Raw genomic sequence first — 27,957 nt, 5'->3', positions numbered from 1 at the left:
TTGTTCTTCAGACAGTTCTTTTCTTTTTGTTGGCAAAAAAATAATAATTATGCAGGTAATTTAGAGATGTCATTAGTAAACTGAGACTGTTTCATAACCAGTTAAAAGCTTCTTGTAGATAATTTAGTTGCACATATATTTTTGCTTGTGACAAATGCATTTACTGCCATTTACCCCTTAGGGCATTGATGAAGTCAGCCCCAGAGTCCATCCAAGCATGTCTGCATTCATTCTTTGAGGCAGCCGCAGCTGATCTGGAGATGACCGTGGAAAACCTTTCTGTGACCTTGGTCTGTTTGCCTCAGAGTAAGAGCCAACAGGCTAGAGGAGTGGCCAAGGTTCTCAGCTTCACAACCTCCGTTCTCCTCCCCACCCTCACCTCCCTCTTCCAGCATCTTGGCAACCAAAACTATGGAGTGGACCTCCTGGGTAAGTGTGACCTTGATGTGGACCACCTTTTAGGGCGGATGTCTTAAATTATTGTATGATACATTGCACCCTTAACTACAAAATTACCCTGTTAACATACCTTCCTTTACCGTCACAGTAGTTTTGTACATACACAACCACCGCCACATGTGTTTTCAGTAGTCTCATTGGTTCCCCTCCGTATGCTGTTGAGCTGGATGAACAGCTGGTTTCCACACATGTGAAATCACTCAGGGAGGCCCTCCCCTCAACTTCCTACCTTCCACATCTTTGAAACCAGCTCTCATTAAGTGCCTCTGTCAAGGCCACAGAGCAGCAGGAGCATATTGTCTACCTCACTAATATCCTGACCTTCCAGGAATCATTCATTACCTGATTCAGCAGCCATCCAGCTCACCTATCTCTGTGATTGTATGCTATCAGTTTCCTACTCTGTGTCCTTGGCTGTTGTCTTCCCAGTGGGGAGTGTCCAGGTGTTCTGTTACAGAATCCTCAACAGCCTCTACTCTCTCGGCACCAGTAGCAGCATCTACATGGAGGGGTACTGCCTATATTCCTATGTGATTTAGACTTTTTTTAGACGATAATGCATTCTTTTTATCATGTTTTCTTTCGATTTAGTATGTTTAGTTTTATGTTTTTTACATAACTTTTTTAACCAAAGATAGACAAGAAAGTAGCTACGAAGTAAACTTACATCAGCCCTACCTCATGTGTTAAATAAGATATGAGTTTGCCCTATGCTTACTTTCTAACACCAAATTTCTATACAGGCAGAGGCCAGCAGCAGGTGCTTGTCTGGCAGCCTTGACTGGAGCTTTTCCTGTATGCTTTCTGGAGCCATCTCTGAACCAAAACAACCCTTACTCTGTATACAACACCATGAGTGCTTCTGAGAGAGAAGGTAATAAATTAAGACACTACATACACGCTGTTTTTTAACAGTGCTGTTTGTTGAGCATCAGAGTCCTTGAATAGCTCTAACCTTCACATCTTAACCCCCCTCTTCTTATTTTACAAATCTGTTTCTGTTAGACTTGGGCCTGCCTGATGAGGTGGAGGACATGTGTCCCCTCTTGCCCTCTCTGGAGCAGGCTCTGAGGGAAGTAGAGAAGTTGGCAGGCGCTGGGGCCGGAGCTCGCCAAGCCCACTACATACATGTCACAGAGGTCACTTTGCCTATGCTGTGCAGCTACATGTTCCATTCATGGTACTGGGGCCCTGAGGGTCAGCCAGACAGCCCAATCTGCACTGCTGTCATTCCTCAACACGCTAGTGACCTTCTTGGCCACATCCTCCGTATCATCCACAACCATGTGGGAGCGAGCCAGGGTGAATGGATGAAACAGCTGGCAGGTATTGTGACCATGTATACAACCGTGAGTGTTGTATGGTTCTCTTTGTACCACATTAGTTATACCTTTCATTTTTTCCAGTATTAAGAGTTGTCACATATCTCAGTTTTTTCTCAGCCAATCATATGCAAAGCACGCACTGAGCTGTTAAAGAGCCACTTCCTGCCACTGATGGAGAAGTTGAGGAAGAAGGCCGAGTGTGTGCTGCTAGAGGAGGAGCAGATGAAAGGAGCAGAAGGGTGTGATACCTCTGAAGCAGAGTTGCAGATACAGGAAAAGTTCACTGTACTGGTGCGAGACCTCTACGCCTTCTATCCCCTCCTCATCCCATTTGTGGATTCTAATCGGTAAGGCACGATGCCAAGGAGCTTAGATGTGGGAAGCAAGCTTATTTTTCTGAGGCCAAAAGCTCCAGAAGTAATTAAAAGTCTTATAGATTCAGTGGAAAGTGAAACTTATTTTACTATGTTTTATATTGACCTAAACAACTAGTATTTATTATCATCTGCGCTCTAAAATTCTTCAGAAACTTTTAAACCACATTTTACTTTATTATTTGTGAAACAATCAATGCTAATTATAAAAAATGAAAATGACAAATAAAACATGCATTTATTGACAATTCAAAGAGTGTGATTGTTGCCATTAAGTGCTCATTTATGTAAGGTATTATTTCAAACAAATGTTAAGTTTTGCAGTTATTAATGCTACTATGAGGTGTTTTGGTTTGTCTTGTCTCAGAGCCAGCTGGCTGAAAGAGTCAAACCCTGACGCTGAGCAGCTGTTCAGCATGGTGGCAGAGGTCTTTATATTCTGGGCCAAATCTCATGTGAGGATGACACATCCTGTTTTTTTATTTATTCCTCTCCTGTCAGTGCTATCGAAAATTAATATTGTACCCTATAAACCATGTTATTTTCCTTCCCTCTTATTTGTTGCAACAGAATTTCAAGTGGGAGGAACAGAACTTTGTGGTACAAAATGAAATCAACAACTTGACTTTCTTGGTGAACAATGACAAAATGTCCAAGGTCAGTCATACTTAAAAATTGATGTCATGTCATTTAAATAAATGTCTGATAAGTCACCATCTATCGCTGAATGAGGTAACACAGTTGTGAATGAGCCTATGGCCCACTGATGGTGGCTCTTGCATTTGCTGTGTTACTCTGGCATTACCAGATCTATCTCCACAGTGCTGACAGCGCTGGAGAAATGTCTGGCTGCACACATTGTCCTTCTGGGATAATGCAAAAAAACTCTCAGACTCGTTAGTATTCCTTAACCATTCATAATTCTCTTGGGTTGTACCAAGGGGGCTTAGGATTCAGATGTGTCCCTGCAAAATAGATAGCAAAGTTAGCGGAAGGGAGGGAGAACTCTGTCTGCAATAGACAGCCAATCCCAACAAACTACATCCAATGAGTGAGACAGAGTTATAAACTGGGTCTCTGTGGTCACATTCTCGGGAAAAATCACAAGCGACGCACAGACCATTTTCCAACACCCCGCGGTCCACCAGAGAGGGTAATCAGAGCTAAGGCAGCAGATTCACTCTTCAACTCTCTTGCATTGTCAGTAAACAGTTGCTATGCCCAAACAATCAAGGAAAAGACAGATGACCACAGACAACAAGACAAAAACAAGTTAAAGTGATATCCAAAACGCAACTGCAGTTACACCGGGTTTTTCGTGATTGTAACTCTAAATCATAGACACTACTCAGAGCACAGGTATGCTAACCGCAGAAAAAGTCTCAAAGTTAATTTATCATCTTGACTTTTTAATACTCAGTTTGACCACGAGCAGAGGAGGATGAAGAGGAAGGGGGATCGTTATTCCACAAACACCTCTCTCATTGTGGCTTCTATGAAGAGACTACTTCCTGTGGGACTCAGGGTTTGTTTTCAGAGCGACCACAGTCTTATCATGTCGGCTAAGAACGGCTTCAGTCAGGTCAGTTGGGAATGTGCCACAATTAATGTAGTCCTTGTGATGGCAAAACCCTTTATGTAAATCACAGTGTAAACAGTATATTTATATGGTAATCTGTAATGTAGTATGAACTGGTGTAGGTAAGCATCTTCAGATATATCTGTAGTGTGTTTAATGTCGGCCTTAATTTGCTTTTCACAGAAGAACACTGAAGATGAGATTCGAGAGCACGTTTTCAGTTGCCTTATAAGATCTCAGAGTCAGGTAAAGATTTTTATTTCAGTGGTTGTTATTATTTGTACAGTATTTGACAAAATATTTTAATAAAGAAAACAGTAACAGCTGTAATACAACTGATTTTGGAGGCTTTATTTCTTTGGGTTCGCACAAAAATCTTAAGAAAAGTGTATGTCTTTTCTACATTTGTCAGACATTCTGCATATTCATTTCCATGCCTGAATACAAGTGACTTTTAATTTGTGGAAGGCAGCAAGTGTGTGGTAAATTAAATTGAAGAATGCTCTTGTAGCCTGCAAAATCATGAGCTGTTTTTTTTTTTTTTTAATAATCTCAGCCAGTTACTCATTGTTCACCAGAGACATCAATGAGACATACTCACAATACTGTTCAGAATATGCATGCAATATCTGTTTATTTATGAGTCAGTAATAAATATGTTTATTCATTAGTCAATGATGAAAAAAAGCATAAAGTCTACTTTTTCATTAGCATAAGCAAACTTTTAAGTAAACATTTGATCATAATTTTGCACAGCCCATGATCCATCCTTTTGTTGACTGTATGAGAATTAGTTATTATTTGCAGTGCAATAGTCATCTTTGTTGTTGTGGATCATATGAGAATTCAAGCAAGGAAATTAAAGGAAATATTAAAAGCAAGATTGAGGACAGCAATCATTTTCAAACCAAGTTCTTTAATTTATTCTTTCATGTGTTTTGTCCTGTTAAAGGTGCTTGCGCTGAATTCTTTTTGCTCATTGTTATCGCCCTTTTTCCCTTTGATTTATGAGCTCTCCGGCAGCCTTTCTATAAATATCTGTAATTGAAACATGAATGAAAGAAAGCAGACAAAAGTATTAAATGTGACATTCTTTCTTCCTTCCAGGCGTCAAACTGTTTGAGGCAGGAGACCCTTTATGCTGAACAGCAAAGCCAGCTAGGGGCCATCATTGATGCCCAAAGGACTGTAGACAGGATTCTGGAAATAGCTCGAGTCCTATATTACCTGGACCAGGTGAGCTTTTCAAGGAGTCTGAAAAAATTAATAGTTGTACATTCAGATATTCTATATTAAATCTGATGTTTTTACCTGAAAGGGTTTCCAGCTTTTATAACTATCTCAACTGATTTTGATTGCATTTACTGTTTAGGCTACATGGTGGTGTAGTGCTCTCACAGCAAGAGGATTTAATTCTTATGTAAACTTTTATTTTTTATATTTGAATGAGGTCTGGAATTCTACTGTATATACCTTATCCATACTGGAATATTTAAAAAGTCTCAGTCATTTCTTAGTGCACATTTAGGCTGCACATTTATCCATCCTATAAAAATCTCAGATGAAGAATGAGTAGTCTTCTTCAATAAAGTGACTTAAAATTGAGTGCGACCTGCCCCCATCATCACTAGACTTTGAGTACAGAATGTGTTTATTGAAGAAAGTAAATACTCTTCTGGCTGCAGTTGCAGTAGTGTTGCTGAATTGTTTTTCTCCGCCAGCATGATAAGTTGGTCATTTCTTCAAGCTGTTGTTAATACAATTAAGGAGTTCCTTCTTTTCAGCTGTGTGACATCACAATACCTTGGAGCTAAGGGAATAAGACACATGGGTGTGTTGTTATTTCAAACACTCATTTATTTTGAATATATTAATACATTTGAGAAATTAATACCTGCTGTGAATACATTCAAGACAAATGCATGAAAGTAAATGTCTTTAACAGCTTCCATTGAAACCCCTCCGGTCATTGGAGGTTCATGGGCGCTACCTTTGTTACATTATCTGTGTAACATCTTTGTTTACCTTTGGTTTTGTGTTCAGGTGGAACACCCTCAGAGAAATAAAAAACCTGCGTGGCACAAGGTCTTATCCAAACAGAGGAAACGAGCAGTGGTGGCCTGCCTCCGGATGGCTCCCCTCTACAACTTACCCAGGTGCAAACATGTGATTACATTAGCATTAGCATATGAAAGCCCTGTGGCTGTGTGCATTTGTACTATGTTATATATAAATAGTATTTTGATGTTTGTGTCTGGTAAAACGTATCTGGGATGTAACACTCTTCACTCTGTTGGACTAGCAACCATCACCTTTGGCAGGTGTAAAAGGCTTTGATGAATGATTAATAATGGGTCTAATCAGAGCTCTTTTATAGTTCAATAGTGTTTTTCTATGCTGCCTGTTTGGCAATCTCCTATTTGCATTTGTCTATGCAAATGTCAATCTCTTGTTGTCTGTCCACCCTTGCCTCTTTGTCCCCAGGCACAGAGCTGTCAACTTGTTCCTCCAAGGCTACACTAAAACTTGGATATCAGCTGAGGTCCACAGCTTTGAGGAGAAGCTTGTGGAGGATTTGGCTGTGAGTGGAAAATAAACTCATAATTACATAAGAATTAATAAGTATCATTAAGTGAATTGCACCTTTGACTTTGTGCAGAATGCTATACAGATAACTGCACATTAGATGGCCGAAGGCACCCAAACAACTTTTTAGAAATGTCCATTATAGTCCTTCATCTCTCAAGCTGATTCTGTAGTTAAGTTCATGACCTGTGAGGCTCTCTCGCCCTCGGCTGAGCTTTTGAGGCAGCATATCCTCTAAGCTGCATATAAATCCAATCTACTTTGCTGCATCACGGCACACCTGGTGTGATGCAGCGTTGTGCATGCATTATTTTGTTATTATATTAGACAGTTCAAATTTATTGAAAAAGTTAACCCAAAGCCCCCTTGAGCATGTGTGTATTTTGCAGACCAATAAGACCTTCTCTTGTGCACATTAACATGCTCATGCTGTGTGTGTGTAGTATAAAGTACACTGTATAGTGTGTTTGCAAGAGGGTTAGTCAGCCACCAGAGGCTTTGGATGGACATTATTAAAGAACAGACACTAGTGGCTTTATTCTCTCCGGACTGCAGAGCGGAGGAGTGATGGAGCTGTGTGGAGGTGACAGAGAGGAAGAAAAGGATGTGGAAGAAGGTACCAAAGCAATCGATCCCCTCCTACAACTCATTACACTCTTCAGTCGAAGCGCTCTGACGGAAAGGAGGTGTGTGTCTGTGTGTGTGCGTATGTTTGGTGTTCATTCAGTCTAAGGGATCACATGTAGTAAAAACCCTATCCTTCTGTTCCAGCCTATCATCAAGGATGTCAATATTAGGCAGAAAAAATATTCATTTCTGCTAGTCTGTGGCCATTGTTGTATAAAAACCTGAAACCTGCATTATGTTTCAACACTGTCTGTCCCGTAAGATCTTTTTAGTCATGCATGATTTGGTCCACCAATCACATTGAGGTATTGCTGTGATATTATCATGATATTCCTGCAGGGACTCCCACGCCGTCTGAGAGCATAATATTAAATTACCTGTTTCTCTCCATGTCACTGTAAGAACATTAGGGACGGGAGGGCACTCTCTCTTGTGCAGTCAGAGTTGTGATCAAATCAACCGAGTTCCAGCTGTACTGGTGTGGTCAATAAAAATGTACAATACCACAGGGTAGACTTGTGAATAAAACAGTTACACGCTACATCCACATGTGGATGGGGCTTAAAAATAAAATCTCAGATTTTTTCTCCCAACAAATTCAACTCTTTAAAAAAATAAAGATACCTCTTTGAAAGTATGTGATATTCCTGAAGAAAGTTTTCAGCAACTGAATTTTTGTGAATAATACAATTAAATGTGTTTGTTGCATGCTTAATACCATCCATGACATGTATGCAAGTGTCTTTCTAAGGATATATTTAAGCACTAGGATTAGCTACAGAATGACCTGGACCCTGTAATGCTGCATCAGTCCATCTGCACTAATAATATCTCATCTGCTCCCCTGTTTACAGTAAGCTTGGAAATGACAGTCTCTATAAGTCCTACGCTACCATTATGGCCAAGGTAATCGAACATGAAAATAATTTCAGCAGTATCTTAATGTTTGTTCATATGTTCAAATCATGAATTATTTAGTATTTATTGCTCTGTCTTTCTGTGTCACATGCAGTATTGTGAGTTTGTGTATTTTTTTTAATCTCTTCTGTATTGATTTATTTTCCACCTCCTTTTTTTAAAATCACCACCCTGCATTGTGTGTTTTCCCAGAGCTGCCACAGAGAGGATGACGATGATGAAAAACAGGAAGTGGAAAGCTTTGAAGTGAGTGAATGGGCTCTGAAAATAGATTTTTAGTGTTTCTTAAGTGTGTTTAATTGGAATTGGCTTGACTTTTTTCATCTCTCTATTTTCTATTGCAATAATGATAATAAAGTTATTAAATTATTTCAGTTTAATTGAAATTTGTGTTATATTTAATGAGAAAAGGTGTATAAACAAGTTATTCTGTGTCTCAGGAGAAAGAGATGGAGAAACAGAAGTTGCTGTACCAGCAAGCGAGGCTGCATCGTCGTGGAGCATCTGAGATGGTCCTGCAAAACATCAGTGCCAGCAAGGGTAGGAAAACACAATACAATACAGATGATTTATAACACTAATTCTAATAAAGGGCTTATACTAAGGTTGCTTAGTTGTGAAACCCTCTCTTTTTGCAAGTAGCTGCTGCTTTAGATGAGTCAGTTGGCTCTAAAGGTGAGTTTAGAATAAAGTATAGCATACTGTACTGTACATCCTCTGATTGTGATACATTTCACATCCCATCAGGGGCCATGGGTTCCATGATTGCACCGACAATGAAGCTGGGTATTGCTGTTCTCAACGGAGGGAATGTCACAGTTCAACAGGTACAACACTGCATTGGTGTCTCCACCTCAGCTTGTTTTTCTTTGGATCACCAGCATAAGTTTGCATATTCACAAACCTCATCTTCACCTCTCGGTAAGGGTCTAGAGTGTTTAATATCCTGAAACAAAATAATATATTAAACCATGATTCCAAAAAAGTTGTGACACTGTTTAAAACACAGATCAAAAAAAAGGATGTAGAAATTCAGAGTGTATATTAATTGTCAATTTGAGTTAAACTCTTTCCACCTGTCTGGGTAGGTTCAGGGGAAGAGGAATGGTTAGGACTAGATCAAAAGCATCTTTTAGGTAAAAAAATATAACACAAGAACTGTAAGGCCAAATGCATGCGGCTTCATTTGAAAGATAATATCTTCTATTTTCTTCAAAGTGCTTGTTTGGGGCTGAAACACAACCGAAATGACATCAGTTACAAAAAACTCCAACTTTTTAAGTTACAGGCTTGCAGGCAGGTCGGTTATAAGAGGTTATATCTGTTGTCTTTTTACAATTTTCAATTGAATGTATTTCACAAAGGATTAACAAACGATTGCATTCTGTTTTGTTTAGGTTGTAGACAATGTCCCAAATGTAATTAAAAGAGATTAAGAGGTGACAACAAATAGGGATTTTGAAACAGCTAGATTTATCAGGAGAAAAATATGAATTGTAAGCACAATATTGCTGTGTATTAATGATGAATAGTATTAAGTATATTAATGGGTACCTAATCAGAAGCTAGAAATGGATAGCTTGAAAATATGGTATACAGTAAACACTTGTGTGTACAGTGGAAGATGTGGGCTGCTGTTGTAGCAGCTGCAACACAATCTTTTCAATGAACAGAGATTAATGTTTTCATGTCATGGTGACACATTATTTAGCAACTCACTACAAAGTCCATCACTTTCATAAAAAAACATGGATTATTCTTACTTCCTTTTCTTCAAATTCTAAAAAGTGCCCATTCTTCATACATATACAGTTTATTTACCATTCAGAACATAGTGACTGTCATATTGTGTGTGTTTGTTTGAACATGATGCCCTGACACAGAAACACTGCAACAAAGCTTGTAGAAACAAAACAAAAATTGGATTTAGAAAAAAATATCAATTTGTATTTTGACTGGTATTGCAATTGCAACATGTTTCACTATACTGGACAGAAGGATCATTATTCTATCATTCTTGTGCAGCCCTACTTCAGATGAGATGCTCCCCCATTTATCAGACCTTTTCTGTGATGCTTTTGTTTGACAGAAAATGCTGGATTATTTGAGAGAGAAGCAAGACGTTGGCTTCTTTCAGAGCATGGCTGGACTCATGCGGTCATGTAGGTGAGAGACCGACGGAGAATTCTTCTGTCCAATGTCATGTCATAAAGGCTTTCAGAGTCATGTAGTGATAGATGAAAATGTTAGAGTGTAAAAGCTTTTTTTAATCCTTTTGTGTGTGTGTGCGTGCAATTTTTTCTTGCTATGCAGTGTTTTGGATCTGAATGCATTCGAGAGGCAGAACAAAGCAGAAGGATTAGGCATGGCCATGGACGAGAGCTCAGGTATTCATATGGAAATTTAAAAAAAGCCATGTCTGTGAAGCCATGTCATAGTAGGAGAGCCAGTTGTGCGATCCCTGGACCAGAACATACTCTTAATTCACACTCCTAAAATTGTATTTCTTTTTCTGCCTTTTCTCCGTCTTGGATATTATCAACAGCTGTCTCTCACTCACTCTATTGTCGCCGTATTTTCTGTTTTCTCACCTTTTCAAAATTCTTTGTACATTCTCATTCATTCTGTCGTCTTTCCTACAGTATTACTCCATCCCTTGCCCTTCACACTTTCATTCCCTGTCCTATCTTTTTCCCAGGAGAGAAGGTGATGCCTGACAAAGACCTAACCTGTGACCTATTCCGTTTTCTACAGCTGCTCTGTGAAGGACACAACTCAGGTTATTTGCTCTGTGCTGTATCCAGTTACACACTGTAACAAAGTTTCCATATGTTATATTGTTGTCTATGGAGGAAGGACCATAAACTGTCACACATGCGGAAATAGGGTTTTGTTGTATTTTAACCTCAATATCACTTAAAAAGATGTAAAAAGACCTGAGCACTGATTCATAATCACTGTGCAGCACATTAGCTTCGCTCTAGTTGGTGTTTATTGTCTAATTACATTGTCTACACTGGATGAATTTCATTGCAGTGCTCTTTTCACCTTCAGTTCTCTTACTTCCTTCATGTGTTAGATTTCCAGAATTACTTGAGAACACAAACGGGCAACAACACCACCGTCAACATCATAATAACCACTGTGGATTATTTACTGAGAGTACAGGTAAGCCTACAGTGATTCTCAACAAAGTAAGCAAACCAAAGTAGTATAACATTTTTTTTTTTTACAATATATTGTTGGACCATTACGGCTTGATTCTCACTGCAAACTTTCATTTTGAATTTTAAAACTTAAATAGACATATCGGTTATAAAGAAGGCGACAAAGATGAACAAATAAAGTTAATGTATAGACAGGATTGTTGTATACACAAGGATGTGGGGAAAATAGAAATATTGTATACATATAGATAAAAAAACAACAATGATTAACAATAGGAATAAAATGTATATGTACAAGTGTTCTGTAAATTGTAAATTACACAAATAGTGCAAAGCAATAAATATATTGACTAGATGATTATGTACAATATGGGCATGTATACATGTCTTTACACTGCTATACAGCTGCCCACAAACCACAAATGTTGTTTTTCTGTGCTACACTGTAGGAGTCAATCAGTGACTTTTACTGGTACTACTCAGGGAAGGATGTGATTGATGCACACGGACAACAGAATTTTTCCAAGGCCATTGAAGTGGCCAAACAGGTCTTTAACACTCTCACTGAGTACATACAGGTCAGTTAGATTCCTTTATGTGTTAAAAGGCTACAGTGTGTTTCTATGAGCTTCTGTATTTTTCTGGATGTTGATGAAGCTCATATTATTGGTGTGTTTATCCAGGGCCCATGTACTGGAAACCAACAAAGTCTAGCTCACAGCCGTCTGTGGGATGCTGTAGTGGGATTCCTCCACGTCTTTGCCCATATGCAAATGAAGCTCTCTCAGGTACAGCACATTGATCCACTCACATTTAGTTAGCTTCTTTCCCTCTGAAATTCTGCTGAATCATAGGATAAATGCTGCAGTACTGTAGGGTTTCTTCCCCAGCAGTCCTTATTTTAGTCCTTATGTTAACACAAAACATTTATTGTTAATCTGTTGTTGCAAACACTGTAAACAGCCTCTGGTAATGTGTCTTGTAAATCTTTAAAATATTTTAAAGATAACAAATGACTTTGCTACTCTTTGTTAAAAATGTAACCGTAAATGTATTTTCTTTTACTCAGGATTCAAGGCAAATTGACCTTTTGAAAGAGCTCATGGATTTAAAAAAGGACATGGTTGTTTTTCTGCTTTCCATGTTAGAAGGCAAGAATTCCATTTATCCTATTGTTTTTCACAATTTATGATCATAAATAAGGTATATATCTAATTAACACTAACATGTTTTATCGGCTTGTCTTTCTGCCCTCCAGGTTCTGTTGTTAATGGAACTATTGGAAAGCAGATGGTGGATATGTTCGTGGAATCGTCAGGAAATGTGGAAATGATCCTCAAGTTTTTTGACATGTTCCTTAAACTCAAAGACTTCACCTCCTCTGATGCCTTCAGAGAGTATGACCCTGATCGTAAGGGCTGCATCTCCAGGAAGGACTTCCAGAAAGCCATGGAGATCTGCAAGCGATTCTCCCAAACTGAGATTCACTTCCTTCTCTCCTGCACGGACACGGACGACAGTGACGTTGTGGATTATGAGGCCTTTGTGGATCGCTTCCATGAGCCAGCCAAAGAAATCGGCTTCAGCATAGCTGTTCTCCTCACCAATTTGTCTGAACACATGCCGAACGATCCAAGACTCAAGACGTTCTTGGAACTAGCAGAGTGTGTCTTGACGTACTTCCAGCCCTACCTAGGACGTATTGAGATCCTTGGCAGTGGGAAACGCATTGAACGTGTCTACTTTGAGATCAGTGAAGCCAGCCGCACACAGTGGGAGAAGCCTCAGGTCAAAGAGTCCAAGAGGCAGTTCATTTTTGATGTGGTCAATGAAGGTGGAGAGAAGGAGAAAATGGAGATGTTTGTCAATTTCTGTGAAGACACCATCTTTGAGATGCAGCTAGCAGCACAGATATCTGGCTCGGACACTGGAGAGAGGTACACTGACAAAGGAGGAGAGGAAATGAGTGAAGATGAAGATCTGGACAACAAAAGGATGTTTTTCCTGTATCGTTGGTTTTTACTGCTAGTAGCTCTATTTTCTGTAAAAAACCTGAAGACACTGATGAAGATGACCCTGAAGGATATCCTGATGTCCCCTGTTTTCTTACTCAGATTCATTTTCACCGCTCAAGTCCGGTGTATTTCTGTTGTAATTCAAAGCATCTTATATGTGCTGTACATAGCCTTTGTGAGTGGTGGGCTCATAGAGGGAGCCAAAAGGATGAGGATATCAGACTTGCTCGGTGGTATCCTTGAGCCAACTCTTGATGAGGTCATGGAGGTGCCAAGTGGTGTGGATCGGCTGAGGGAGTACTCTGCCAGTTTCACTTCCCAGAGAGAATCGAGGGAGATGGGGCATGGGGCAGCTGTGACCTCCCCAAGGGAAGTGGATGTTCTGTCAGACATATTCGGCCTGAAAGTGAAGAAGGAGGGAGGTCAATTCAGACTTATAACACAAGACCTCACTGCCAGTTTGAGTGACCTGTTCAACACAACCTCCAAAACAATTTCCACCACTGATTCGTCTGAGAAGGTATGGATTCATTTTTATCTTTGGACACACGATGATTTTCATATCTTTTTCAAAAAAACAAAACATTATTTGTTTGTATCTTTCATCTTTGATGCTTGTTGTGTTCTGTTTCTCAAAAGTTTTGTTCAGCATCATTTCCTTCATTTTAAAAATGCTATGATACTGAACTGATTCATATTAATTTTTGACTCTCTCATTAATTTTACTGACAGCTACTGCACGCCCATGCCCCCACAGAGGGAAAAACAGAAGATAAGACAATGCCTGAATTAGAGAATGTAAAGTGAGTCTCTTGCTTTCTATTTTAATCCCTAAAAGGGGGATTATTTAACATCCTTATTTAACTACAATGATAATTAGATGCTGAGTCAGTTAAGGTGTAAAGAATGATTACAATAGCTTTTCATTACATTACAATGCACTTGGTCTGAAACCAATAAAATCTACACTGCATAGTCAAATTAAGCACTGTGGTGTTGATTTCACACTTAAAGTACACTTAAAATACCAACTTAAAGTTTTAAGAGGTAATGTTTGATTTCGTCTCTGATCTTTGACCTCACTCACTCTGTTTGCAATTGGACTGTTTGCAGAGGGAATGAATCTGAGAAGAAAACTGGGAAAGCGAAAGCAGAGGCAGAGTGGAAAGCCAAAAGATGCTCGAATAAGTCAGAGGATCCAGAGAGCCAACACTCTGCCTTGTGGGAGATGATAAGCACTCATAACAAGAGCCTGCTGGTAATATACAAATGCACTCACACATGCTTATGCAAATACAAACCAACACAGATAAGATACTTGCTTACAAATGATACATTTTGCATGCACAGACACAAATGATTTACAGGTAGAAAACAACTGAATGTTTTTATTCTTTTTTTTTCTCCAGAATTTTTTTGCAAGAAATTTTTATAATATGCGCTTACTGGCGCTGTTTGTTGCCTTTGCAATCAACTTCATCCTCCTCTTTTACAAGGTGAGTTTGCTTTTTAAATTACATTTGCAGTGGTATCAAATTTGGAAAGTAATTAAGTACATTTACTCATTTACTGTACGCAAGTACAGGATACTTAATTCATTACCCATTTATGCTTCTTTGTACTATGACAGTTATACATTTCAGAGGGGGATATTGCACTTTTACACCTTTGTCTGACAGCTGAAATAACTAGTCAATATATTTAATATACAAAACACAAGGTCTTTACTTAAAAAATGTGATCTAAACTACACATCAGATAAGATTAGCATCACCTGGACCAATCTGAACAACACAGATACGTAAATAAGACTGCATCTATAATCCAAGAATGTATGTGTAAGGATTTTTCTGAAAGCAGGATTTTCTCAGCTTTGCTCCCATGTAAAGCGTTGTCAAGATGACATAAATATAGCTTAAATGTCAGTCTGCTGCTGTTTTTTGTATATTGCGGTTGAAAAGATATCGACAAATATATAGACATTTCCATATTTATTTGACAATATATTGTATATGCTTGTTTCTCTTTGGTGACCCTCACACTCTCTTTCTGTCTTTTTCTGTCCTCTCAGGTATCATCCCTGCCTGCACAGGTAGAGGAAAGAGTAGTCACAACTGTCAGCAGTGAGGAACAGGACTCTGCTGCTGCTGGCGATGACAGTGAGGGGAGAGATTTTTTTGTGTTGGAGGAGAGCAGTGGATACATGGAGCCATCTCTCCGTTTCCTGGCTGTAGCTCACACAATCATCTCCTTCTGTTGTATTATCGGGTACTACTGCCTCAAGGTATACCAGCTGAAGCACGAACTTTGCAAATTTTTAATGAAGTCATTTCACTTTTTCGACTCATCTTCTCTTAATAATATAGACTTAGATGGTATTTTAAACCACAGAAGAAATGACAGTTAAGCACATTGCCAACAAAGACAGGCTTTGACCTGTAGAGCTTATCTGAATTTCAGAGATTTTAAGTTTTACCTACTCAACACTGGACTGTTCATTCACTGTAGTGTGTTTGATTGGCAGCTACCATTGGTGATCTTCAAACGTGAGAAGGAAGTGGCACGAAGGCTGGAGTTTGACGGTCTGTATGTGACAGAGCAGCCACCTGAGGAGGACATCAAAGGGCAATGGGACCGACTGGTCATTAACACACCGTATGTTCATAGCAACATAATCAGCTGAACTGATGTCATATTTACATCGAACATATTTTATATCTTGCTGAAACTTGCTGTTGGCAGTTATGCTACAAGTTGTAGATTGCAGAAATGTTTGAATTACATTTGATCTATTACAAATGTTTGTCTTTTCAGATCATTTCCAAGTAATTACTGGGATAAATTTGTGAAGAGGAAGGTAAGATTTTCAGAGGAATGCAGCTTGGATCTTGCACATCCACAATATTATACATTCTATTGTAAATGTGCTTATGGTTGTTTGTAATTGTGTGCATATTTCACTCAGTGACACCTCGTTAAGAAACTAAATTAAATTTAATGAGCCATTTAATGGCAGGTGTAATTATTCCCCTGTCAGTTACCGAATCTATTTTATTTACTCTAGAGACACTAGAGCAACACTTTTAGCTTTCTCAGATTGCCTCTCCTGCATTTTATTCTTTGCTTTAACAAACTCCTTTTTGGTCTTCTTTTAGTTGACTTTTCAGCTACATTTAAGAAAAAAAATGGAGATAATATACTGCAGGAAAAGAAAAGTAGGTATGTTAAATTGAACTAGAATACTGTACCTGGTTTTACTAGTTCACAGATGCATTAAATCAGGAGAACCAGTCATAAACATAAAGTCTTCAAATGGAAAATAACCATTCCATCTCATCACCCCAGGTTATATATAATTTATATTTTATCCAGCTTATATTATTTAAGAAATGGCACTTTGGCTGCATCTGTTATGTGATTTAATTAAGTGCATATTTTCTAGATTTACTGTACTGTACATTAGAATCCAAACCTAAATCATTGCAAATTATTAATTTAGTTGGATTGCACCCAATATAAAAAACACAAACTAGAATTACCATCAATCATTTACACAACCAACATGCCACTGTGGGGGACCACTATACCCATAAAAAACATGTTTTGACAGCACGGCAAAATAGGTATTGAAATATCCTCAAGCAGCAGCTTGTTAGCAGAACTTACTCTCATCATGGTGTAGACTGCACACAAATTCAGCCTCTTACCTTGCTATCAACTTTTGTGCTTTATTCAGATTAAAAGGAATCAGAGACTTTTGTTTTATGTAAACCTGTCTTCTTGCCCTGTCAGGTGATGGATAAGTATGGTGACTTTTATGGCTGTGAGAAGATTAGTGAACTCCTGGGTCTGGACCAAGCTGCATTAGACTTCAGCTCTGAGAGAAAAGAAAGGAGGAGGCTCAAGAGAGACACTGCCTGGAGAACTCTGTGAGTAAAAATGCAGCGAGTCTGTCATTTATTTTGCTCTGTATGCAGTTTCAGTTTCACACAAATGTGGTGGATGATTTTTGGGTGGAATTTTAAAAAGTTTTTTCTTGTTAGTGTTTGTCATACACTGACGCATAATACATCAAAGGACAGTTATTTATTATCAGTTATGTATGCATTATCATTTTCATTTTATTCCAGTATAGTATCTACATTGTTGTTATGAATAACAAATAATTCTGTCCTTTGACAGGCAATATATATCGTTAACACTAAATACAAGTGTAAACTAGAGCCGATCACTCAAACCACTTTCTGAGATGGTCTGGGACACATTAGACCACATATCCTTTGTGTTGTAAACACTAATTCATCCTAATGTGTCCCTCCAAAGACACAGTTGCACTCTGTAACTGGCCCGTTGGACGGAGTTTTGCATGACTGTTTTTCTTGCCTTATGGGTTCTGCTGAAAGCGATATCTCCATCTGCACTGAATACGGATGTGAGCGTCTGGTTGATTAGTTGCTTAAACGCTGCTGTCTTTGTTATTTCTTTCTGAAATATCGGCTGGTCAGTCTGGTTCTCTCCTGATCAACTGGATTGGCAGACACTCACTAGCTCACTAGCTGGCTGATGTACAGTATACTACAGGTTAAAGCAACCAACTTAGTGTGCTATGAATCAACAAAGCGTATTAAAACCAGCAAGCTCAATAAATCCATTTTGCATCCTATAATACTAATGGTATAAAAAATCCCAAAACATAACTCCACTGGAATTTTATCATTTATTACACCACACACCTAGCCTGGGTATATCCATACTGCCTTGCGCGCTCAATTTCATTTCAAACTGCGAAAGGGCCTGGAAACCTTGGCCGTTTCTTAGCCCTGTTTTAGGGATCCAATCACAGAACGGGGAGGGACGGCAAGACGATGACGCGTACTACTCGACAGATGGAAGCTTGTAGTTTTGTAGTTTTCTTACGGATCCAACATGGCTGCAGCAGACGCGAAACTCTCTTTCGATCTAGCTGACGCCGTTCTAAATAGTTTAGAGCGACAGTTGATTTTAAAAGAAGAACAACAATTGACTTTACACTCTTGTTCTACTGCGAAAAAGTATGTTTTAGCCTTGCTTCCGACAGGATTTGGCAAAAGCCTAATCTACCAACTAGCCCCGCTACCGCTCACTGCTGTAATGCTGGTGATCTCGCTACGAGCCGGGGGACAGCGGAGCCGTGTCGTAAACCACATCTCCTCTACGGAAAAATTAATGGCTGGTTTCCAGACCATTCATTTGTGATTAGTCTGTCGTAAGCCAGGCTACCACACACCTAGTTTGTGAGGCACATTCCTTTCTGGGCCATCACATTTTGGTAGAGCAGGCTCTGGGGACAAATAATTTCAGCAGCATTTAGGATATGACTAGTCGACTAGTTGACTAGTCAGACCCATTATAAACACAGGTCTCTGCTACAATATGTCTCAGCTATACACTTGTGTTTGGATCACTAAAACACATTTTAAAAGTGTAAACAAGGTCACAGTATGCAGTTAAGAAGGTGGCTGTACACAACACAGATTCTGCAGTGAAGATGTCGATGTGTCATCCTTCTCTGGAGAATAGCTGCGAGTATGTTTGCATACAGATAACCTGATATTGATATAAAAAAAATTTGAAAAAGGTTCCAATAAGGAAACTTGGCACAGCTTTTTCTCTAATGCATTTTTAGTGTAGAGGTGAATGGGACTCCTAAATGACCCTTCTACAGAACACGAACATGACAGGCTTCTTAACTGCATATCCAACTCTTGTCTTGGCCTTGTTAGATGCATCTTTAAATAACATTTTGGACAATTGGATTGCTGCCGTCATTATAAATAGCCATTTCACTAATGCTGTTTACACGTTTTTGAGTGTGTGTATGTGTGTGTTACCCAACAGGGGTGACCAGAAAAAAGAAGGTCCTGGAACATTATGTTGCACTTGAGCAGGAACAGGACATTCTGAAATGTAACCACATGACAGACTTTTACAAAATGCACTGTGGCAACTAGGGTCTGATTTTAGCCATGGACATTTTGACCTCATTCCAGGATCTTACCATCATGTGTCTGTGTGATGATGCTATTCATTCATTTCAGATTCAACTCCATTGACATGAAGTACCAGGTCTGGAAACTAGGAGTAGTTTTCACCGATAATGTAAGTTCAGTTCTGTCTGATATTTTATGGTGTCGCCTTAGTCTGTTTGTGTGTGCCCACTTGTTCCTATAAAGCTGAGATAAAGGTGTCAGTTCCTGTAATTTATTTCAACAGATAATTTAAAATGGCAGAGCAGTGTGTGTAAAACCTATCGGCTATTTTATGACTTATTCCTCATTTGTTTAATCTCTTCTCCTACTGTGCTAAGATTTTGTTTGATACAGTTGCACATGCTGCAGAAGTGACGCTGGTAATATCCTGTGATTCTGCCTTATCTAAAATACACATTTGTCTCTCTATCTGTCCTGGTAATCTATATTGCCTGTTTTGTTTGTGTGTGTGTGTGTGTGTGTGTGTGTGTGTGTGCGCGTGTGTGCGCTCACAGTCCTTCTTGTACTTGGCCTGGTACATGGCCATGTCGGTTTTGGGTCATTACAACAACTTCTTCTTTGCTGCCCACCTTTTGGACATCGCCATGGGCTTTAAGACACTTCGTACCATCCTTTCATCTGTCACACATAATGGGAAACAGGTGTGTGTGTCTTCCTGTGTCAGCCTGTCTTTAATTCTCCATCCATCTGTCTTAATGTGTGCTCATATGTGCAGTTTGTATGCATGTGATGTTTGCTTTCACACTGTAGGGTTATATGGGGGCTTTTCTAAGATGAAGAAGCGTATTAAAGCCCATCTGCCTCTGCCTATCCCTTTGTAATTACGTGTGTGTGTCTGTCTGTCAGCTGGCGCTCACCGTGGGTCTTTTGGCGGTTGTAGTCTATCTCTACACTGTTGTGGCCTTCAACTTCTTCAGGAAGTTTTACAACAAGAGTGACGACAGCGACACCCGAGACATGAAGTGCAATGACATGCTTACTGTGAGTTAAATTAATGTGTTTATGAACACACACACACACACACACACACACCAACCCAGCAGTGTCTCTCTCCATACACACACATATATATATATATATATATATATATCCTCCCATCTCTTCATGTTTATTTTCCTAACACAAACACATCCATACCCTTTTTTCTTACTCCTCTGGTTGAGAGGGGGGCAGCTGGAGATTCTGACAGTGATCCCAATTGTTAAAGAAAGAACAGCCTCTTGTCTTAGTGCTTCCACTACTTTTCCATAAAATGATGGACACATGGATAGAAAACAGTCCCTCAAGCCCCAGCATTGCTCTTTGTTTGGCTATTCACAACATTAACACCCCAACGCCTGCTCCATTCTTGTGGATTCCACTGTCACTCACACAAGCAGGCGGATGGGCGGCGATAGCATTTGAATAAAACCCTACTATTATAAGAGGCAGGGGATATTACATTAAATCCCCAGTCACACTCACTGTGTCATTGTTAATGCTGGACTTTCAGCAACACTTAGCAATGGTGATTTGCAATTCCTTTCTCATTATTACAACAAATTTTAGGACAAATACATCGCAAAGTGGCAAAAACACTAACCAAAAGTAAAGCAGCAGATATCTCACTCTTTACTGTTTAGTCTTTCTGAACTGTTTCAAAGTTTGGATGTTTCTTGAAAGTTTAGCAGTTTTTGTTCAAGTTACTCGAGGAAAATATCCACCTTGGCACTTAAAAGCACAGTATGGTCCTTGCTAGACAACTAGAATGTTAATTTTTCTTGCCATGTACTCTCACATAAACTCCTTGTGGGGAAATACAGTCTGAGGGAAAGAATATAGATTACAGGACCTTGTTCTATTCTGTGAAGTTGTTATAAAAATGCTGCCTGTTTGAGTTTTAATGCCTTCCCAAAAGCAACTAGCATGAACAGAGGCATGAAAATGAATTGAATAAATTCTCACTTTGTTTTGCAGCTTGAATTTTCATTGTACCATGTTATCCTTGGAGTTTGAAGAAATAATTCTATGCTCCCTTTACCTCAAACCCTTGTCGGAGAGAGCCAAAGAAAATGGCTGTCTAATGAATAATTTCAGGAATAAGTGTCCTTATGCTTAAGTGGAAAGCAAACTATACAATAAATCAATATGCGTTTTCTGTCAGTGCTACATGTTCCACATGTATGTGGGAGTACGAGCGGGCGGGGGCATTGGTGACGAGATCGAGGACCCTGCTGGAGATGACTTTGAAGTGGAACGCATTGTTTTCGACATCACGTTTTTCTTCTTCGTCATCGTCATCCTCCTGGCCATTATCCAGGGTGAGTCATACACATCAGATTTGATTTACAAATACGGCTCAGCATTAACATGTATTCCACATGTTTTTGTTTTTTTACCAAGATGCACACAAATACATTTTATCCCCCTTGTTTGGCCTGAACACATCTGATGAATTTTTCATGTGGAATTGGAAAAAGAACAAAGTATCTGTTTATTCCACTGAGTCCTTGAGTTTAACTGACACATGTCATTCAGAGACGAGCACAGCTGTACACCTGCATTCCTATGCACAAACATGCTCAGAGGCACAGCGTTCTTGTTTTTTTCAGGCTTGATAATTGATGCCTTTGGAGAGCTTCGTGACCAGCAGGAGCAGGTGAAAGAGGATATGGAGGTGAGCTTTAACACTTTCTCTCACAAACACAAACATTCTTTCATACACATGTTTGAACACAAGGACAAGAACACAACTGATATGAAGTTATTAGAGTACATTTTTTGAGGTTTCAAGGTTGAACAGCATGCAATGCTGTGTCATATTTAGATGCAAAGACAATTAAATGATGAATATCTGAAGTCAGTTGTGATTTAAGTGTGTGTGAGGAGATGACTGTGTGTGTACAACATTTAATAGATTCATTTGTTGTGGGAACTTGTGTCACAGAAAACTATCACATCACTGTCTTTAATGAAAGGATACTATTATCTCTTCTACCTCTGAATAATTAGTGCATAAATGATTACAGAAAGTTCAGTCAAGTTCCTTATGCATTTTTTCTAAAAGAAGTATCATTTGTTGTATTTTCTGTAGACGGTTTTAATGTTTATTTGCTCAGAATGTTCAGTCTCTGAGGCTTGTTTCACTCCTGACACACTGCTTGCATACTGACATGAGTGCCGTGTTGTTAGAGAATAGTTTATTTGTAGCTTAGTAAGTAAATGCTCGATGCAGTAGAATACAAATGCAAATGCATTTCTTCTTAATTACGTTTTCCACAAATTGCATAGCTCTGGGTAACATGTAATGTTTGCTTTGTTGAAGCCTGGGGAGAAGCTTTATTGACCAGGTAGCCACAGTGCATAAAACCCTGTTTATTAACTAAAGTTGGGAAAAACTCAGAGTGCATTTTTGCAGTAAACAAAAGTGCATATGTTTGAACATTAAATACACTGTCTTGTATAACTTTCAATTTGCAAATGTGTCAAAAAGGCTTACAGAATTATTTCATTCTGTTTTATTTAAGTTTTACACAACATTCCAACTTTTTTAAAATCTGAGTTGTGAACAGAGCCCTTTTCAAAGCAGACTCTGCATGTAAGGCAAGTGTATTTGTATAACACATTAATAAAAATTAAAAAGCCAAAAGATTAGAAATAAGCTACAATAGAATAATGTAGCTAAGGTAATCAGAGGCAGCAAACAGAAAATATTCTTTAGCCCTGATTTGTAAGTAAAGTTACAGAGGGATCTTATCAGCTGGTTGACAGTCAGCACCAGGTATGAAGTCAGAGAAGGCAAACAAGGTCACATGTGCAGGAGAGGCAGGCTCACGATCAAAGGCTGGACCAACTGAGGCAACAAGGCAGCATAGAGGCTCTGACAAACAGTAGTGAGCTACTCTCTAACTATAAAGGGCACTTGTGATGAAACTGAATGCATAGTTGTCATGGTCACTCCCACTTGAGTGGCAAACACACAACAGTCGGTTTCTGGCTTTGTACATTCACACGGAGTAATCTAGACCTATCGCACATCAATAAAAAATAGCAGAGAGCTGTTGAGCAATCGGTTTCAAAACAGATTGAGAAGGAATTCAAACAAAATGTTTTCACAAAAGCAAGCAGGGGCTGTGATTTTGAGCCATATTGTTTAAGTATATACAGTAGTATAATGTTATTAATGGGTGCTTCCATGTGGTCTCTCAATAGTTTCTTTCCCACTCTGTATATCTCAAAAAATAAGTGTCACAAATTTTACAGTTGCTTTTCATAGACATAAACATCTGGGAAAAGCAGCTGTAAAAATGTTTTATTTAGACATAATTTGCTTTGCTGCAGTCGGCAGTGATAAATCAGTTTAAGCTAGTACTTCCATCCTCCCATAATTTGTAGCCCTAAGTAGGAGTCCCCGAAAATGCATATTGCATTAACCCAAAAAACATTTTTCTCTCATTTTACCAGCACAAATCCTTTGTATGGCTACATAGTAATTATGAGCTAAAGTAATTTTACTGTTTAGTGGACCCGAAATGATGCCTGGGAAGTCCTCAGCAAATTTGCCCCTCTGTGTCTTCTGAAAACCTGGCAGCGGGTAATCCTTGGAGTATGAAGAAGCTCTTATTTACAGTCTTTTGCCTTTTGCGGGTGTCCTTTGAGTGTCTTTCTAAAAAAAATAAAAAACTTAAAAGGTGTCATATTGTTGTGCTCACAGACTAAATGTCACAAATGAGTCACAGAGCACTAAAACAAAAGACCTCTGATCTTGAGGTTTGGATTTTATTTTTTTAATGTACTCTAGAGAACAGCATGTTTGCCAACGTCTGTGTGATGAATCTTTACATGTCCTACATCTCTCCCCCTGCAGACCAAATGCTTCATATGTGGAATAGGAAGTGAATACTTTGACACGGTCCCTCATGGCTTTGAGACTCACACTCTACAGGAGCACAACTTGGCCAACTATCTGTGAGTTGATTTAATGATCACTATCTTCATGCTCCTGCTTGCCATGTCTTGACTTGAACATTTTACAAATACTAAAACACAAATTGATATGCTGCCACTGTAAAGGTGATGTTGCTTTTCACAGATGTAGTGAAGCATTAATATTGTGCATGTTCCACCATCACTTAACTATATGACACAAAAAAATACACATCTCCTTCACTGGGTGTTGCTCTCCTGCACAGCATAGATCCCAAGTGTCAATGCACTGAGTTATTGAACATCTTTTCCACTATGTGGATGGTTAAAAATGGTTATTTGGAAAGTGTTGTTGCACTGTGCTCTGCTGCCACATCAGTAATTGCTATTGGCAGGAGCTTATGGAACCTAATTAGTATGGACTGCTCGATGTGTTTGCGTCCTGTCACCTCCTTGTGTTTATGTTTGTATGGCGGACCTTTATGCAACCTTTTTGAGCTTTCCTGATAACATTTCATTTCTCTTGTCAATCACCAAATATTTCCAAGCATTAAAGCAGGGGAAATGTTTATGCACCAATTTGTGCCTCTTCCGCATCGATTATGTTGGCCATGTCTTGATTTATGTAAAGGAAACCACAGGTGACAATTCAAATTATAGAAATATGTTGGAATACAGTCTAATGCTATAGAGCTCTCAGGTATTCTTTCAAATATTTATTTTCCTGTATTTATGAGTTGCACCTGAATGCACTATACCCCGTCTGCACCCACCCAAACAAAACAATGTGTACAGGAAAGTTGAGATATTAATAAAAATATGGACAGAAAAACAATATGCCCATAACAAAAGAAAGTAACTTAGACTAACAGAAAAAAAACAACGCAAAAGCCTGTTCATACTTTTTTCTGCACAAATGTGTTGCTATCTGACTGCTTCCAATTAACGAACGCGAAATAAAACGTTAATGCGTACTTCGCTCACCTCGCAATACAGTAGTCGCATCCACCAACTCTGGCTGAGAAAATGCTTTACTGTTGTTTATGTGGTTGTCATGACTTTGTGAGTGAATGACGTCCTGTCACTGCTCCAACTGCTCATCCTCGAAGTGAAGATAGAGAGTGGACAACCGTGCAGTTGAGTTCACAGGAGCTGTTTTTTGTCCATCTTAACATTTTACAATATTCTGAGTAGCTAAAGCAGGCTGCCACTGCAAATTGTATATAGCAGAAACACTAAAATGAATAACCTGGTTGTTAAAACGCAGCTCTCATCTTGTATTTCCTCTTACCTAACAACTGTTTCTATAATCACCACAATACCTGGACTTGTGCATCAGCTCTCATTTTAATGTTACTACGTGTTTGATTCACTACATGAATTCCTCTTCTGTGTTCTTACAGATTTTTTCTGATGTACCTTATTAACAAGGATGAAACTGAACACACTGGGCAGGTATAACAGTTATCTCTTCTGTTTTTTATTGCATGATTCAATCAAAGTAAGAACAAGGTGTGTGCTTTTAAAGCTTTTAAGCAATTCTTCTGTCATTGCCAAATACCACAGTCCTTAATATATCCTTCCACAACAGGTCCTTCATGTCTCAGTGACCTATTTATTCCAGTTTATTCCATCACAATGACAAAGCTGTAGTGTAACCTTTTCAACTAAGACAGAATCTGTATTCATTCTGTCTCTCAAAAGCCCTATCAGTCCTGACACACACATTTTATCATAATATACATGCCAGGAATACTCCAGATTTATCGTTGTGATATTGCAGTTGTTTATGAGTAAAAAGAGAAATTATAATCAGAAGTGGGGGGTTTCCAATTGAAGTATTTTGATTCACTTATCTTTTGGCTATAATATATTTCAGCAAATACCGGGATCTTTACTGAAAATCAACTAAATTAGTTTCACTACCTTTAAAAAGCTGCAATTTTTTTTCTTTCTCTCTTGTGTCTCACATTTAGTCTACCTAAATCTGTGAAAGTATCAGAATAGATGAGGACAAGTTTAATTTCAAATGCTGCACAGTGTAATATAAAAATAATAAGTCCATTCTTTCTTGGAATAATTTGGATTTATCTTTGTGGCGCAGAATACATTTTAATCATGCGGCAGAATTTATAAAAGGTTGAAAATATGACTATTTTATCAGCCTGAAACATTTTGGACAATTGGGTGTTATTTCCAAATGGAGTTGGGTTCTGGGACTCATCCCTAGATAAACTGTATTCTTTCAGCGTGGTGATTTTCTCAGGTGTAGATTAAAGAGGGAGCTGCTGTGGAATGTGGAAAATGTCTCTCCGTTGGGGCAGGCAAATGTTGGAAACTTGGAGCTTAAAATTGAAGTAATATTCCTTGTGGGCAGTATTTGGATTGTTATTTTACTGATAAATTTGGCATAGTTAATGAGTTAAAGATATATTACCACTCTGTTGTCTCTGCCAGGAATCCTATGTGTGGAAAATGTACCAGGAACGTTGCTGGGAATTCTTCCCTGTGGGAGACTGTTTCCGTAAGCAATATGAGGATCAACTGGGATGAAAGGAAATCTGAGAGATCTAAAGCCTTCCGAGCTTGGCATCAAACTCAAGCCATCTTGATTGATTTTTGATCGATTTGAATTTTGTGTGTGCATTATTGATTTTGACCTGATTTTCCCACAAAGTACACATACTTTATATTCATGCACATCAATATTTATAAATTATTCTGATTAAATTATTTGGAAGCTAAAGAATGAGGACCACTTGTTTGTGTTTAGATACAAAAAGAATGTGTTCAGTTTTTAAGTTGCAAAAGTAATGACAGTTCACTGTTTTTTCATTGTTATCTCAAGCAGTCAAAGCTGGCAATTCAAATTCAGTTTGACGGCACTTTGCTGGCTGCATGTGTCTCTGTAACGTTCATGTTTTGTGAATGGAGTGATTTGTCTTTCTAATCACACCCTCCCATCCCTTTCCCCTGTGTGACATGCAGATAAACACTCTCCCTCTGGCATTTGTTCTTTCTGCCCTCCTCTTCCCTGTTCCTTCACACTCCGTCTTCTTGTCTGTTGTGCTCATCTCTCCAGGATGCTTCTCCTCCTCCTGTCCTTGCTCCTTATTTTCTTTTTTTGTCCTTCCTCTGGCTCTCCTCTTGTCCCTCATATTTTCGCTTCTCATTATGAGCCACGGTGTAGCATACCAGCATCCCAGTGTTCAGGTCAAAATGTTGTCATGGAAGCGGATCACCAAGCTTAACGACGTGATTGACCACTGTCTCCGATGGACATGAAAGTCTTTGGGGAATCCCGGGGTATAACTCATTGACTAAAGGAGCGTGGCGAGTTTTGTTGAAATCACGCTGTGCATGTGTGCACAGGGCAGAACAGCGGGATGACAGACGTGGGAGGGCCACCTACTGATATTGTCCTCATTATGCAAAGGTCGAACCTTGGGTTTACACAAAGTCTGCTACTGATATGTATTCATGTTGCTTTGAGTTATGACTTGTAAGTATGGTTTTAACTAATTGAAGGACCAGAACACAGGTTTTTCAAGTAAATGTTGAGGTGCTCTTCTTTTTTCTTAGAGTTGGATCATATTCTTTGCAAATCTTACTATGCAGTTTTGCTAAGTGGGTAATGCAATAATTAAAATCAAGCTTCATACTGTAGACTGGAAATTGTTTTAATCTAAATTAGTAAAAATGGGGTGCTTAATTGCTGCACTTTCTCCAATGAAAATACTATAGTGGTAGTAATTGTCATGATTAGGAATGAGCAACAGTTAATTAAATTGTTAATATACAATATGTGAGAGACATCACTGATGGAGAGATGATTCAAATGTATTTTCTCCATTAGCCTCTTGCTGAAGATGCACACCTTTCTGCTCAACAGTTTTTATTATTCAACATTAGAGATTTCTGTGTTTTTGCCTTTGCTCTTCTTGCTGGATTTAAAGTGGGCGGGGCCAAGTTG

At 38.8% G+C, this 27,957-nt stretch overlaps 1 protein-coding gene across 1 annotated transcript in view; it reads left to right on the top strand.

Moving 5' to 3' along the window:
• ryr2b (ryanodine receptor 2b (cardiac)) overlaps nt 1–27,068 on the top strand; it is a 65,874-nt gene extending 38,806 nt beyond the window's left edge. The window contains exons 65-104 of the mRNA XM_059358946.1: nt 182–429; nt 889–970; nt 1,203–1,333; nt 1,465–1,785; nt 1,891–2,131; nt 2,526–2,613; nt 2,729–2,815; nt 3,579–3,740; nt 3,921–3,983; nt 4,845–4,973; nt 5,781–5,893; nt 6,222–6,318; nt 6,879–7,009; nt 7,805–7,856; nt 8,061–8,114; nt 8,309–8,408; nt 8,616–8,695; nt 9,958–10,034; nt 10,182–10,255; nt 10,567–10,647; nt 10,948–11,036; nt 11,485–11,613; nt 11,719–11,823; nt 12,105–12,186; nt 12,294–13,570; nt 13,783–13,853; nt 14,164–14,308; nt 14,460–14,546; nt 15,122–15,334; nt 15,575–15,705; nt 15,865–15,907; nt 16,843–16,979; nt 19,128–19,188; nt 19,574–19,720; nt 19,926–20,060; nt 21,223–21,379; nt 21,671–21,735; nt 23,926–24,026; nt 25,388–25,439; nt 26,442–27,068. Of these exons, the coding sequence (XP_059214929.1) occupies nt 182–429; nt 889–970; nt 1,203–1,333; nt 1,465–1,785; nt 1,891–2,131; nt 2,526–2,613; nt 2,729–2,815; nt 3,579–3,740; nt 3,921–3,983; nt 4,845–4,973; nt 5,781–5,893; nt 6,222–6,318; nt 6,879–7,009; nt 7,805–7,856; nt 8,061–8,114; nt 8,309–8,408; nt 8,616–8,695; nt 9,958–10,034; nt 10,182–10,255; nt 10,567–10,647; nt 10,948–11,036; nt 11,485–11,613; nt 11,719–11,823; nt 12,105–12,186; nt 12,294–13,570; nt 13,783–13,853; nt 14,164–14,308; nt 14,460–14,546; nt 15,122–15,334; nt 15,575–15,705; nt 15,865–15,907; nt 16,843–16,979; nt 19,128–19,188; nt 19,574–19,720; nt 19,926–20,060; nt 21,223–21,379; nt 21,671–21,735; nt 23,926–24,026; nt 25,388–25,439; nt 26,442–26,537 (5,734 nt within the window). The 3' untranslated portion in view covers nt 26,538–27,068. The remainder of the gene's footprint in view (nt 1–181; nt 430–888; nt 971–1,202; nt 1,334–1,464; nt 1,786–1,890; nt 2,132–2,525; nt 2,614–2,728; nt 2,816–3,578; nt 3,741–3,920; nt 3,984–4,844; nt 4,974–5,780; nt 5,894–6,221; nt 6,319–6,878; nt 7,010–7,804; nt 7,857–8,060; nt 8,115–8,308; nt 8,409–8,615; nt 8,696–9,957; nt 10,035–10,181; nt 10,256–10,566; nt 10,648–10,947; nt 11,037–11,484; nt 11,614–11,718; nt 11,824–12,104; nt 12,187–12,293; nt 13,571–13,782; nt 13,854–14,163; nt 14,309–14,459; nt 14,547–15,121; nt 15,335–15,574; nt 15,706–15,864; nt 15,908–16,842; nt 16,980–19,127; nt 19,189–19,573; nt 19,721–19,925; nt 20,061–21,222; nt 21,380–21,670; nt 21,736–23,925; nt 24,027–25,387; nt 25,440–26,441) is intronic.
• The last annotated feature ends 889 nt before the right edge of the window (nt 27,069–27,957 follow it).

The sequence above is a fragment of the Centropristis striata genome, chromosome 20 (genome assembly GCF_030273125.1).
Source record: "Centropristis striata isolate RG_2023a ecotype Rhode Island chromosome 20, C.striata_1.0, whole genome shotgun sequence".
NCBI lineage: Eukaryota > Metazoa > Chordata > Actinopteri > Perciformes > Serranidae > Centropristis > Centropristis striata.
This window is presented reverse-complemented; position numbering and strand designations above follow the sequence as displayed.